Source organism: Drosophila obscura, unplaced genomic scaffold (genome assembly GCF_018151105.1).
Source record: "Drosophila obscura isolate BZ-5 IFL unplaced genomic scaffold, ASM1815110v1 contig_46, whole genome shotgun sequence".
In the NCBI taxonomy this organism is placed as follows: Eukaryota; Metazoa; Arthropoda; class Insecta; order Diptera; family Drosophilidae; genus Drosophila; species Drosophila obscura.
In genome coordinates this window covers 1,319,039-1,331,539 of record NW_024542835.1, presented here as the reverse complement: position 1 = coordinate 1,331,539, position 12,501 = coordinate 1,319,039, and the positions used below count along the sequence as shown (strand labels likewise).

General features: G+C 46.1%; 2 protein-coding genes across 2 annotated transcripts; one reads left to right on the top strand and one right to left on the bottom strand.

The window, feature by feature from the left end:
• Positions 1 to 7,909: 7,909 nt before the first annotated feature.
• Positions 7,910 to 9,323, bottom strand: LOC111079098. The gene is made up of 5 exons (XM_041595269.1): positions 9,306 to 9,323; positions 9,108 to 9,243; positions 8,584 to 9,038; positions 8,234 to 8,521; positions 7,910 to 8,164 (listed from the first exon to the last, which is right to left on the bottom strand). The coding sequence occupies exons 2-5, from the start codon at positions 9,218 to 9,220 to the stop codon at positions 8,010 to 8,012; spliced, it is 1,011 nt and encodes a 336-aa protein (XP_041451203.1). The 5' UTR covers positions 9,221 to 9,243; positions 9,306 to 9,323; the 3' UTR covers positions 7,910 to 8,009.
• Positions 9,324 to 10,114: 791 nt separating this feature from the next.
• LOC111079097 lies at positions 10,115 to 11,589 on the top strand. The gene is made up of 4 exons (XM_022374116.2): positions 10,115 to 10,345; positions 10,408 to 10,862; positions 10,916 to 11,203; positions 11,275 to 11,589. The coding sequence occupies exons 1-4, from the start codon at positions 10,233 to 10,235 to the stop codon at positions 11,421 to 11,423; spliced, it is 1,005 nt and encodes a 334-aa protein (XP_022229808.2). The 5' UTR covers positions 10,115 to 10,232; the 3' UTR covers positions 11,424 to 11,589.
• Positions 11,590 to 12,501: the final 912 nt, after the last annotated feature.

Here is a 12,501-nt window from a genome sequence, read left to right as displayed (position 1 = left end):
TGGTGTTTGCTTATCCAAAGATGGCGCCGCATTCAGTCGAACTCCTAGCCCAACTCTAGTCAAGCGTCTCCAGTTTGAAAACTTTTTGCATTAGCAGCTGCCACTAGTCCATCTCCTCTCCATCTCGCCTCTCCATCTCCGTCTCCGTTTGTTTCTACTAGTGCTGATGCTGCTGATGCTGCTGCTGCTGCTGCCGGACCTGATTGCAACTGGTGTCTGTGGCATAATTGATTCGCTAACCACTGAAGCCCGACTGGGGCTGCAGATGGAGCTTCTCCTGAAGTCGGTGCTGGTGCTGGTGCTGGTTCTGGTGCTGGTGGCTGCTGTTCGAGTGTCTCTGCCAATGTGTACTTTGCCACTAAACGTTTTGCTGACAAGCAGCCACTTGTCTGGACGAGTCCCCATCTCTCGCCTCACCCCCAGCAGCAGTTGGCCTGCACATCGTCGTCGTGTTAGTCAATCAGTGACTTTTCTTTGGCAACAAATTTTCTAAATGAAAATGCAACATCATTTATCAACATCAAAACAGCAAACGGCAGCACATTGGCCGCATCAACGAGGGGCAGCTCGGCATGGGTCGGGCTGATTCCCTCTGAAGTGGCACTGCACTCTCAGCAGCAGACTGAGGCTGAGACTGGAGTTGCAGCATCAACTGGGAGCCGACTTGGGGCACTGATGCCACACCTTTTCTGGCCGCAAACTTGAACTCATTAGAAGGCGCCGAGCCCTGCTCAAAGGGAGACTCACATCAAGAGATTTGCATGCACTTCATTAGCCGCAGTATTCCAGACGCCCACATGGCAGCTCAGACCACTTCACACATCCATCCAGACCCAGGACCCAGGACCAGGCTCGGGCTCAGGCTCAGGCTCAGGCACAGACCAAGGCCCAGAGCCATTCATCCATCCATCCATCTATCCATCCATCTGCCCTCTGGCCACATCAATGACAATCCCAAATTGCAAGTTGTCGCTGGCTGTTTACTCTGCTCCTCCCCCTTTCGGCCTCATCGTGCTCCCCGGCCCGGGCTAAATCAACACTGTCCAAGTGGAAATAAATTACAGAGGACTTTGTCATGTTGTCCACTCTGCCAAGTCAGCCTTCTTAGCCTTCTTAGCCTCCCCCTCGCCTCCCACTCGTAGCTGGACGTTTTGGCTAAATAATTGCAATTTTTATCAGAGAACGCAATAAATGCCAGGCGGGCGCAAGCGACCCCTACTCGAGGGAGTGGACTGGCCCAACTATCCACTCACTATCGTGGCTATAATACTCATCGTCATTGGCATCGGAGACAACAGACTGTTGTGGGCTGGGCAATGTCTTGTTGGTCGGTCGGTCGGTCTTGGCTTGGGATACTCTGCGATGGGGCTAGACGATTCTCACGCACATCTGGAGCAGTGATTCAAAGCCCGTTGGGAATATACCCCTTTAAGATAATATATTCTCGTAGCTTTAATTAATTATCAATTTTTGGCAGCTGATTGTCTGCCGTTCCGGTTAGAGCATTTGAGCATCGCTTTTGCTCAGGGTTTGAGTGTTTTCTAGTTTCTTATTTGGCAAACTTTCTCGGACAGACGTCTTGGCTCATATGCCTTGGCACTTAATTGGATTTCTGCTAAAATTGCGTTTATTACTGCGGTCTCTTTGGCCAGCGCGCATCGTTCGTCCTTATGAGGTGTGAAGGGGCCAATAATCAGGGCCCTCCAATGCCATTGGCCCCACCCAACACTCATAAGTAGCTGCTGACCAGGCAGGCGGTAATTAAGTTTTTGGAATGCTCTCTAGTCTATGCATAGCTTGGGGTCTCTGCGGTCTGTGGTCGTAACGGACTCAACAGAGCGGCTCAAGGTGCGAACAGGGTTGGGGGCGATGTGGCAGGGAGTGCTTAAAGTCACCTGGACTAGCTTAAAGGCGAGTTCGGAAGGAAAACACACACCCTTTTCGAGATTGTAGGTGAGTGACAATTTGTTTGGCTGTCAGTCCATCAGTCCATCACATTGACAACCGAAAAATCTCATGTCAATTGCAGGACATAAATCAGAAACTAGTTGAATTGAGTAGATGCAAATTGCGAGGACTCTGAATGGAGTCATGTTTATCCAGGGCATGGCAGGGCATGGCAGGACAGAGGTTGACTTGCTGCGAAGGATCTTTTGGTTGCCCCACATCGTCTTCGTTTAGTCGGCAAATGGCGACAATTTGTAAAAGGAAACGCCTGAATGGAGAGGGGAGAGAGCTCCCCTGCGCACTCTGTAAATACTTTTCACACATGTGGGGGGTACGAGTACGGATACGGATACTGCTCTGCCCTCCTTTGGCGTACCTTTGCTTGGCTTTTCTTATTTGCCTGACCCCGTTTCTTTTGGGAGGATGGGTTGACTTGGGGCGACTTGATTACGGTTTTCTATGCGATCTGAATGGCGTTTTGATAGCTCCTAATGCAGCTATCTGGCATCGCGATGCAGTCCACTTAGTGCCAGTTAAGCTGAGTGCACACTCACTCGACCCTCTGGGGGCACTTTCACTGCCCCCGCATCCCGCATCCCGGCTCCTGGCTCCCAGCTCCCAGCTACATTTCCCACTCATCGCTGGTATGCAAATGGCAGTCAGTCCTTGAGCCTTGGCCAGCAGCAGCTACAGCTGTGGCTACTCTTCCTCCTCCGCTGGACAGCCATAATGCACTTGATACGAGCACCCATACTCGTACTCGCACTCGCACTCGCACTCGTATATATTTTGCAGGCAGGGCACTCGACGCTGCTTCGTTTTGTGACAAAGTGTCAGGAGGGGCCGTCTGGCCTGACATTCCAGCCATATCTCTCTGAGTTATATTAAAAATTACCGCCTAGGCTGGCAGTCTCTCTCTGGGAAGAGCACTTGAGATTTATGACCCTGTGATTATTGCTTCACTTGTCTGAAGATATAACGGAATCCGTCTCATAAATCCTACGTCAGTTTGGATTGGTTTATTGGCTGTTGGGGCCAAAGTATGCAGTGGGTGTGAAGGGGAGGGGCTGGAGCAGATTTAAACCGAAACAACTTCCGGTTTCAGTCCCTCTGATTCCACTCCTGACTCCACCCCGCACTGTTTGTATCTTATTATATCTGATCCATCACCCCCGTGGGCCATACATTTATACAATTAAGCACTTAATTGTCTGACAAGCAAATTGCTTTGTCAATATTTTCACCAAGTCATACCCCTCGTCCTTCATACGTCCCTCCACCATCTGTCTCTATCGCACGCAATTCTGACAGCCTCAAGGAGCCCCAGCCCCAGCTCCCGGAATCGGGTGCTTCACCTCCACCTTCGCCTCCATCTCCATCTCCACTGCCAACCATCAAAGAGGCTTTCAGGCATCTGACCACAAGTGCTGTGGTTGTTGCTGGTGCTGTTGGTGTTGCTGCTACCTAAAAAGCTTCCCTTTTCCCGTGGGGGGGTGGGTGTCTGCCTCGTGTCACTTATATATAAACTTCACTTTAAGCTGTCAATATTTATAAATATTTACACGCCACGAACGGTGGCGGGACCCGGCAGGATTGGAGCCCTTCTCTGTTGTGGCTTGGAGTGGCTCTTGGTGGTTTTCCATGTATCTATCTGGATTGTATCAGAGACAGGAGCCGGCCAGTGGGAGAAGCCAAACAGAAACGAGAAATCTGTGAATACGTGAAGGAGGATTGAAATGTTATTTTGATGTGGGATACATCTAGGGCGGAGCGTGATTTTATTGTTTGGTAATTTATTAAAATTCATTAAATTTAAAGTACGAATTAACCCGATTCCGATACATTTTAAGGGAATTTTAAGGGAAACAACACAAAGGCCGTATTAAATGTGGAGAGATACAATTTGCGTGTGGAATCATCCCCTAAGTTCAGCTGGGTTCAACTGGTGGCTTAAATTGCCTAACCCACATTTGACAATCATTAGGCATAATAAATTTCTCCTGTTATAGCCCTTAGCCCTTTCTGCTGAGACTCCCAATCTCCTGTCGCTGACTAACAAAAGAAAACGATAAACGACTACGGCTTGCTTCCGTTTGGGTTCGATTCGATTCGGCGGGGGCCATAAAACTCCAACATAATTCTCAGGGCCTTCAATCTGAATGATATTTTTATGCAAATCGTAATCAAGAGAGCAAAAGGCACACGCACGGGTACGAGTACGGGTACGAGTACGGGTACGAGTACGGGTACGAGTACGGGATCGAGTTTGTAGGGGGGATGTACGGACGGACATATGCCGAGCACAATTCGGCTTAATAAAAAGCGAACAAATGCCTCCTGATAAGTGTAAAATTTACAATTCCAATTTCGAATTCAATTTTCAGACAGTTGTGCCAAAGTCTTTAAAACCGAACAATGAAACGAAAAGTTCCATGGCCCTAGCTGAGGGCCCGACAACAATGGGGCAAGGATTTGTGGAACAATGCCGCAGATGTTTAACACATATTTTCTCAACTATTTAAGCTGTTGATTTCAACGCTCAATCAAATAAAATTAAAAATTTCCAATTCCCTCTCTTCTTCCAGTGCACTGCAGGGTCCCTCTCCAGGGTTGTTCCTGGCTCTAATCTAGTCTCTAATGAAGTCGTTAAGGGTTGCTGGGTAGTTCTTGGCTCTGCTCTCCTCGGCTTCGCATGTGTGCGGTTAACTTTTGGCAAACACACACAGAGCCCCAGCCCCAGCCTCACCCCAGGCCCGAGCACAGAAGACGATGGAGGTCCATTATTGTTGGCGTTCCAGCCGGCAAATGAATAAATTATCAACTATGTATGTGAGGTAGGAAAAGTCGTTGCGTTCTTCTACGAGTACGAGTAATGCTGTCGGGTAGTTAACTTCTGTGTACGACTGTGCGAGTGTGCGAGCGTGCTCTAATTGCAGGGCCTTGTCGTCAGGCTATTAGAAGTCGGCCCTAATGGGCCTCATTGGGTCCGGAATGGGGGGAGCGGCAGGGGGCTTTAAGTTGGGAGAAGCCACAGCAACATTAGCGCATAAAAAAGGCATTTGTAAGACATGAAAGGTACTCAGTCAGGGGCAGGTGGTTTCCTTTCCTTTCCATTTCCATTTCTATTTCTTTCCTTTGCAGCCCCTAATCCCCCAACAGCCGACAGTCTCCCCCAACACAAAAAAGGAAGACAAATCAATGCAGGTGTCACAAATGTCAGACGACTGCTTTCGGAGCCGTCCTGCGAGCAGGAGGAGGATATTAATGTCGCCAAGTGAATTGATGATGACGATTGTTGTTGTCCCAAGGCATAAGCCGATTTGCCATCTTATCACAGGTCCATCCCCGTCCCCATCCCCACCCCCATCCCAGGCACACGGCTTTTGATCCTCTCTCCGTCTCCGTGTCCGCTTTTGACTGCGACTCCACCTCAGATTCTGATTCTGATTCCGATTCCGATTCTGACTCCGATTTCAATCTCTGAAGCGAGCTTTCATAATGGGCTTCCCCTTCGCCGATTGACAGACATAATAAATCATGTGTTATAGTATTAATCAACCGGCTGCCTGCCTTTTGGCTGCTCTTCTCCTCTGCTGCTGTTGCTGTTGCTGCTGCTGTTGAGGTAATCGCTTGACATTTATTGCAGCTACCCCTGGGATCCCGAGGTAAGACTGGCTTTAAGTCCTCCACAGTAGGCGCTCCTGATTGCGACTCGCCGGCCTGCTTCCATTCTTGAATCTGTCTCTCGGCTTGCTGGCTGGTTGGCACTTGCTGTTCGTCTTTTGCTCTCCGGCCATTTCCTTGCATTGTTTCTCTAATTGCTATTTGTCGCAGTGTCCTTCAGACCCCCACAAGCCCCCACACACACCGAATAGCAAAGCTGTCTGGCCGTCACATTAAGAACTTGTAAAGTTAAATTAAGTGTTTCGTCCACTAGGCAGAAAAAAGCCACTCTCTGCGCAGCGGGGAGCAGTTGCAGGAGTTCTGAGTGGAGTAATTGGAGAATGTAAGCGAAGGTATTCTGAAAAATATAGAAAGGGGAATTCAATGGGAAGTTCTCGCACTTTGGAACAACATCCAAACAATTATTTTATAACGAAGAACGCCTTCCCCAAACTACATGGAATACAAGTACAAATACATTTATTTTACTCAATTAATGCCCCAAAAAGAAACCAATTAAAGAAAACTCTGCTCTGCAGTGCCATTGAATTTGCGTATAATTTCTGAAACCGCCCACGCAGCTCCCTCGCATTGCCTGAATTCACCTACAGAACATGGCTAGTAATATTATTTAATTCGCAGACTGGTAATTGTAATGCAATTAAGAGATTAGCTGAGAATGCCATTAGGCTTTACTCTGCTCGGGGAGAGGAGAGCACTACAGCGGAGATGGCATTGGTGTGCAAGTTGTCAGGAATGGTCCTCTGAGTAGACTGTCTCCTACTTACTTCTTTCCATTCGGAAGCACTTCAATCATGTCTCTGCTTAGAGAATCCGAGCCAAAAAAGAATGGAATGCACTTTTCAATTATTTAAATGACATTCCAAAAATCTTAAGTGTTTACACGATTTGCTTGAAAGAGGGAAAGAAAAGTCTGAGAGGGGAAGGGGAAGTTCCGATGAACAACTTAATGTAATTGCTGGCCCTTCGACGAGTCTGGAGGACCGAAAACACCCAAATCCGATACAGAATAAAAAAATGAACCCTCCGGGGATGAGGACAACTTGTGGGCTGTCCACACGGTCCATTTAAATAAACCCAATGTTGACTTTGGCAAACTAGTTTGATTTCTTTTCGAGTATTTTTTGTTAAAAATAAATGTCCCTGCATTTTATTTTGCTTTCCATTTGATTTGATTTCCTGCCTAGGTCTGTCCCCGACTCTGGTTCTCCTCCTGCTCGTGGGAGTTCCTTTTCCAGCTGATATCAGCAAAAATCGCAAATCAAATAAAGCAAATTGAATAAAAGACAAGTGCCACGCCTCTGAGTCAGAGCCAGAGACAGAGACAGAACCAGAACCAGAGACTAAGTTCGGAAGCGAATGACTGTTGGGTATGGCTGTGGGAATGGGAATGGGAATAGGAATAGCAATGGGCGTGGCAACGGACCTATAGTATAGTATAAAATTAGTTGCTAGTTGCCATTCGTCGAGCGCTGGAAATGCGAGGAAAGAAATCAAAATGTTCGCATAAAAGAATTATCTGTGCTTAAGTTAGATTATCCCTGGGCCATAGAATCCAATTGGCAATTGAATGGAAAGATGTCACAGATTCGATTTTGCAACTCCACTTTCCTGCCCATCTCTGCACCCCTCTTCCCTCCCCTCCACTGCGATGGCTTCCCGTCCCGCAAATTCGACTGCCACTTGAAAATCTGTCCAAGCGCTGTATCTGTATCTGTCTTTGTATGCATTTGCTTTTTCTTTTATCCAGTTTCATTTGATTTTCCTTGGGCTTAGGCAACAACCATTCCAATGTCTTTGTCTGTGGGTGGCCGCATACATATAGCATGCGGGGGTTGGGAGTGGCCAGGGTTTTGGGTTAGACAAATGTTATAGCGCTATCAAGAAGAAGGTGGCACTGAAAGGAGGGTAGATGTATATGTACCCATTAACGTTGTTGGGAATGGGGATGGATGATGTCGAGAGGACGCCTTTTTGATCCTGAATTGTGTTAACCCACAAATCGTTTCGTATTATACATGCGAATACAATACTTGGAGTTTACAGCTTTCGAAACTACAGGAAACATTTCTTTTGTAGAATTGCCAAGTAATTAGGTTTTTCTTTTGTGCAATATTCAGCATATTGGTAATTGACTGGCTCCCAATAAATGGTCTTGCTCAGTCCTCATACATGATGATAAATCTGTTCTTTAATTCTGTTCTAATAGTTCCACTACAAGAATTCCAACTTAAGGGTGTGGTCTCTCCTCCTTAAAGCACTTTTTCATTTAGTTGAATCAATCATGTTTTTATTAATAGAGTTTTTCGGTAACTAACAGAACACTTCATTGATGTAACCAACCAATCAACCATTTACTAACTACGAGCACTACTCTGTTAACACAAAGCTCCCTCGAGTACTCCTCTGTCGCTCTTGTTGGCCTTAGGGGGGGCTTCGATCTCCCGAATAACCTCATTCCAGAGACTTACCTCCCGTCTGATAAAGTCCAGGATAAGGGGCATCTCATAAGCTCGTAAGCTGGGCTTTATGCCTGAGGAATGGAATGGATGTGGATGCTTCGTCGAGCACTGGCCGTGGGCCGCTGGACGAGTACACTTACCGCGACGCTTGCACAACATCCTATACAGGCTTACGATGCAGTCGAGGGAGCGTTCCTTGTCCAGATTGTTATTGGCGATGACGTCCTTGCAGCTGCTTAGAATCTTCTCCCACTTGAGGCACGTCTGACGCGCCTGGTTGTACGAGCGCTCCATCCTGCCCAGGTCGTTCTTGAGGCCCAGCACAGTTAGGGCCGCCTCGCTGGTTAACTGAACCATCCGTTTTCGCATTTTCTCGATTTCCTCTAGTTTCTGGTTCTGCAGTTGGCTGATCTCCACCTGGGCAAGCACTAAGCAGGAAACAACAGACAGATATGGGGACACATTGGATGGCCTGAGTCTGAATGCTTACTCAGCGCGTCGCAGCGATCGATGCAGTCCTTGGGGGACACAAAGATATCGGACACCTTCACCACATCGCTAAGGACGCGCTCGTATGGCTGAAACTGGGTCACCGTGGCCTTAAGATCAGTGCGGAAGGCCTTCAGTTCGGAAATGGAGCTCTTGAAGGAATCGATTCCCTTGTTCAGCTCCACGTGCAGAGCAGACTGCTCGTGAATGACCTTGTTTGCCGCCCGCTTCTTGTCCACGCAGTCCTTGAAGAAGCTGTTTACCTCGACGAACCGCTTGCGCAGGCGCTCCTGCATCTTGTACATCTTCCGAATGCGCTGATTGTTGGCCAGGGACTGGCGCTTTGCATCTTGAAGCAGTTGCTTCTGCAGCTCCTTCATCGCATTGTTCTCGCGGAGATTTTCGATGTACATTATCTCAATCGAATCGCCTGGCGAGTCCCAGTTGGGAGGCTTACTAAACCATCACGAGGGATTCAGGTGTCGATGAGGACTTTTTAGTTACGAGGGTCACCAATTAGCTTACACAAAGTATTGGTCCTGCTGGCGAGAGACGCGATAGTCGCCGACGGCCTGCTCGGGACGGAGATCCAAGCTCCCGACCACATCGATGGTGAGGGTGGGCTTGTGGCGCGGCATTTTATCGTTGAATATAAAACCTCCTATAAAATATATCTGATATAATTGTACGTTATATAATTATCTATCTCTGCTGTATGAATACGTTTCGGGTCACAGTTAGACTGTATATATCCAAAGGGAAGACAACTCCAGTCCCGCCTACTGTTTGATTGCTTGAAATTGTAGTACTATCATTTGCTGTTTGCTTTGTAAAGTAATTCTCAATTTTATCTGCTTTTATTATATGGAAATAGCAACGGTCAAACCATTTTATTTAAAAACAATTGTGATTTTCTTCAGGGCGTTAGCTAAAAGATGAACGAGAAGGAACGTTGTGAGTCGCTTCTGTGGACGCGACTCTACTTTTAAACCCGATACTCAGTCAGTATACATGTAATCCCATGATTTATGTAACCCATTCAATATATTTGAGTATGACTAAGCGCTTGGAAGAGGTAGCGTAGCTACCGGAAAATGCACTACACGCCTTTTGCGGTGGCAGAAGAGGGCTGTTCGAAATTTTGATTCAGTGTGATGTCACAGAATTCTGTTGCTCTAGCTTATGGTCTCTGAAAACTAAGGCTATGATGATGATCAAGAATATATATATTTTATGGGGTCGGAAGCGCTTCCCGTCTGGCGCTTAGACACATCCACATAAGCCACAAATCTAACATATTCATAAACTCTTCAAGTACAGGGCTTACAAATTCTCAGAGTTATATTATGTGGCAAAAAATGTACGTAAGTAGTACCAAAGGTAATATAATATTTATGTGTTAATTGTGTTTTGGTGGTAATACCCATCTTCAAAAAGCCCTTGGCAACTATTGCCGTGGGGATTTTCGATCGCCCAGGCAACCAATGTTTTGTTCGTTTCACCACAATAAAGTCATGTTCCAAGTAGGTGCCGCACTATTTGTTACAGTAATAATACACAGCTACCAGCAAACAGCAAACAGAAAAACTCACCAAATTAGTATCCAAAACATTTCTTTACTACGTTTTTAAGTCAGGGGACTCAGTCAAGATGCCACGCGTTAAGCCCACTAAGAAGCTCGACGTCTTGGGCAACTTGGACCTGCGGCCCGAGGATGCAGTTGGGGACTACCTCAACTCCAAGATGCAAGACAAGTTCTTTGTGTAAGTTGTTAACATTGTCAGTGGGACGACATCCTTCCTCAAGATTAAAACTCGCTCAACAGAAAGCCGCCGAACTCAGACTCTGCTGGGGACTCCATCGAGCTGTTGTTCATTCAGAATCATCGCGAGCATGATGCCATGACCAAGCTGCAGAAGGAGATGCTGGCCAGTGCCAAGAGGCAGACGGAGCTGAACTCGTCTCGTGTGCGCAAGATGTACAAGATCCAGGAGCGCCTGCGAAAGCGGTTCATCGAGGTGAACAGCTTCATCAAGGACTGCGTGGACAAGAAGCGTGCGGCGGACAAGACAATCAACGATGAGATTGTCCTACACGGCGAGCTCAGCGATGGCATTGAGAGTTTCAAGGGGTCGATAGGCGAGCTGAAGGCCTTCCGTGAGGCCCTCAAGGCCACCGTTCAGGAGTTCCAGCCGTACGAAAAGGTTTTGGATGAGGTGGTAAAGGTCTCCGACATATTCGTCTCTCCCAAGGACTGCATGGATCGATGTGATGCCCTAAGTGAGCATGCGATGAGTCGAGTCTAGATATAGCCCTCTGACACATTATTTTAGTGCTAGCACAGGTCGAAATCAACCAGTTGGAGCAGAAGAAACTCCACGAAATCGAGGAAATGCGCAAGAGCATGGTGAAGGTTACCAATGAGGCTGCCCTCACGGTGCTGGGCCTCAAAAATGATCTTGCCAAGCTGGAGCGCTCCTACAATCAGTCGAGGGTCTTGTGCCTAAAGTGGGAAAGCATCCTGGCCACCACCAAGGATACCATAACCAACAGCTATATGGACAAAGAGCGGAGTCTGGATGGGGTCAACGTCCTGTACCGCACACTCTGCAAACGCCGTGGTGAGTTCACGATTCAGTGCTGATTCGATTCCAGCGAATACACATCAATAAACTTGATCTACTTTACACAGATCTACAGCCCAATGTACCTCGCAACGACGTTGAGAAACAGATGGATTTCATAAAGGCCGAGGTCGAGATATTGATGGGAACTTTGCAAACCTCCCAAGGCGATAGAAAATCGGATGAGCATGCCGTTGGAGATTTGACCCTCTGCTAGCCGGGCCAAATTTTAATGTTTTCGTTGGAGATAAATTCAAAAGAATACTACAAGATATTCAGAAAAAAAAATTTGTATTGTGGAATTGATATTATATTTTCGTGCTATATAAAGAGCATCAGATGATTAAATACCGAAACATCGGCAGTAAAATCACATACGAATATGTGACAAGTAACATGACTTGTCAATTGGATAACTCATATTTCAATTTTATATATTTCATATTTAAATTTAATGTGTATCATATTTAAATTTAATATGTTCCATATTTAAATTGAATATGGTTTATGGTATTAATTTGCCTAAGCGGACCACATTTCATGTCCTCATGGCGTGAAGTGGTTAAAGTTTTCAACTAGAAATGTTCAAATTAAGTCATAATAATATTCAATATGAATATGAAGCATATTAAACTACAAATTTAATATGTTATAGTTATTTTAAAGTGTTTTGTATTTAAATTAGATATGACCGTATTAAAAAAGCCTTTTTAATACATTTATATTTGAATCAAAGTGAATTCTATTTAATTTTAGTATGTTTGTATTTAAAAATCGCATATTAATTTGAAATATGAGTGCAGTTATTTTTACTATGCCTTTTTTCTATCAGTATAGATATATGTACATATATGAATATTTCAATATATTTTATTCTTTTGTGCACTTTAAGCAGTGTCAGCCAAACACTCTCTGTCCAAAATATCCTTTAGATGAAACTGAGTGACCCTTAACTCCATATCGGCTCTTTTTCATCCGCTGCTCCTCTTTTCTGCACCGTGGCACATCATTCTCTGTCTTTGGCTTTGACCTACGACTGCAGTTGGTAACTGTTATTAATTGTCCTACGCTGCATTCGCTTGTTAATGCCACTTTCTAATTGCTTTTACCTCATAAATCTCTTGCCCCAAGTAGCCCAAGTAGCAATGCTTTGTTTCTTCACTCGGTCCGTGCTGGATCCGGGCACGCCATGGCCACGGGTCCGGTTTTTGTCGCCCGCTCTGCAGTCATCATAAGTCACCAAATTGTCGGACACTCAAGACAAATGTGACGCTGGCTTATTTAATTAGAAAGCT

Excerpts from the sequence above, each read along its gene's own strand:
- LOC111079098 (XM_041595269.1), bottom strand. The coding sequence starts at position 9,220 with ATGCCGCGCCACAAGCCCACCCTCACCATCGATGTGGTCGGGAGCTTG. Across the intron at positions 9,039-9,107 it reads CAGCAGGACCAATACTTTGT|TAAGCCTCCCAACTGGGACT; the intron begins GTAAGCTAATTG and ends GTGATGGTTTAG. Across the intron at positions 8,165-8,233 it reads GATGTTGTGCAAGCGTCGCG|GCATAAAGCCCAGCTTACGA; the intron begins GTAAGTGTACTC and ends TCCATTCCTCAG.
- LOC111079097 (XM_022374116.2), top strand. The coding sequence starts at position 10,233 with ATGCCACGCGTTAAGCCCACTAAGAAGCTCGACGTCTTGGGCAACTTG. Across the intron at positions 10,346-10,407 it reads ATGCAAGACAAGTTCTTTGT|AAAGCCGCCGAACTCAGACT; the intron begins GTAAGTTGTTAA and ends CTCGCTCAACAG. Across the intron at positions 10,863-10,915 it reads GGATCGATGTGATGCCCTAA|TGCTAGCACAGGTCGAAATC; the intron begins GTGAGCATGCGA and ends ACATTATTTTAG.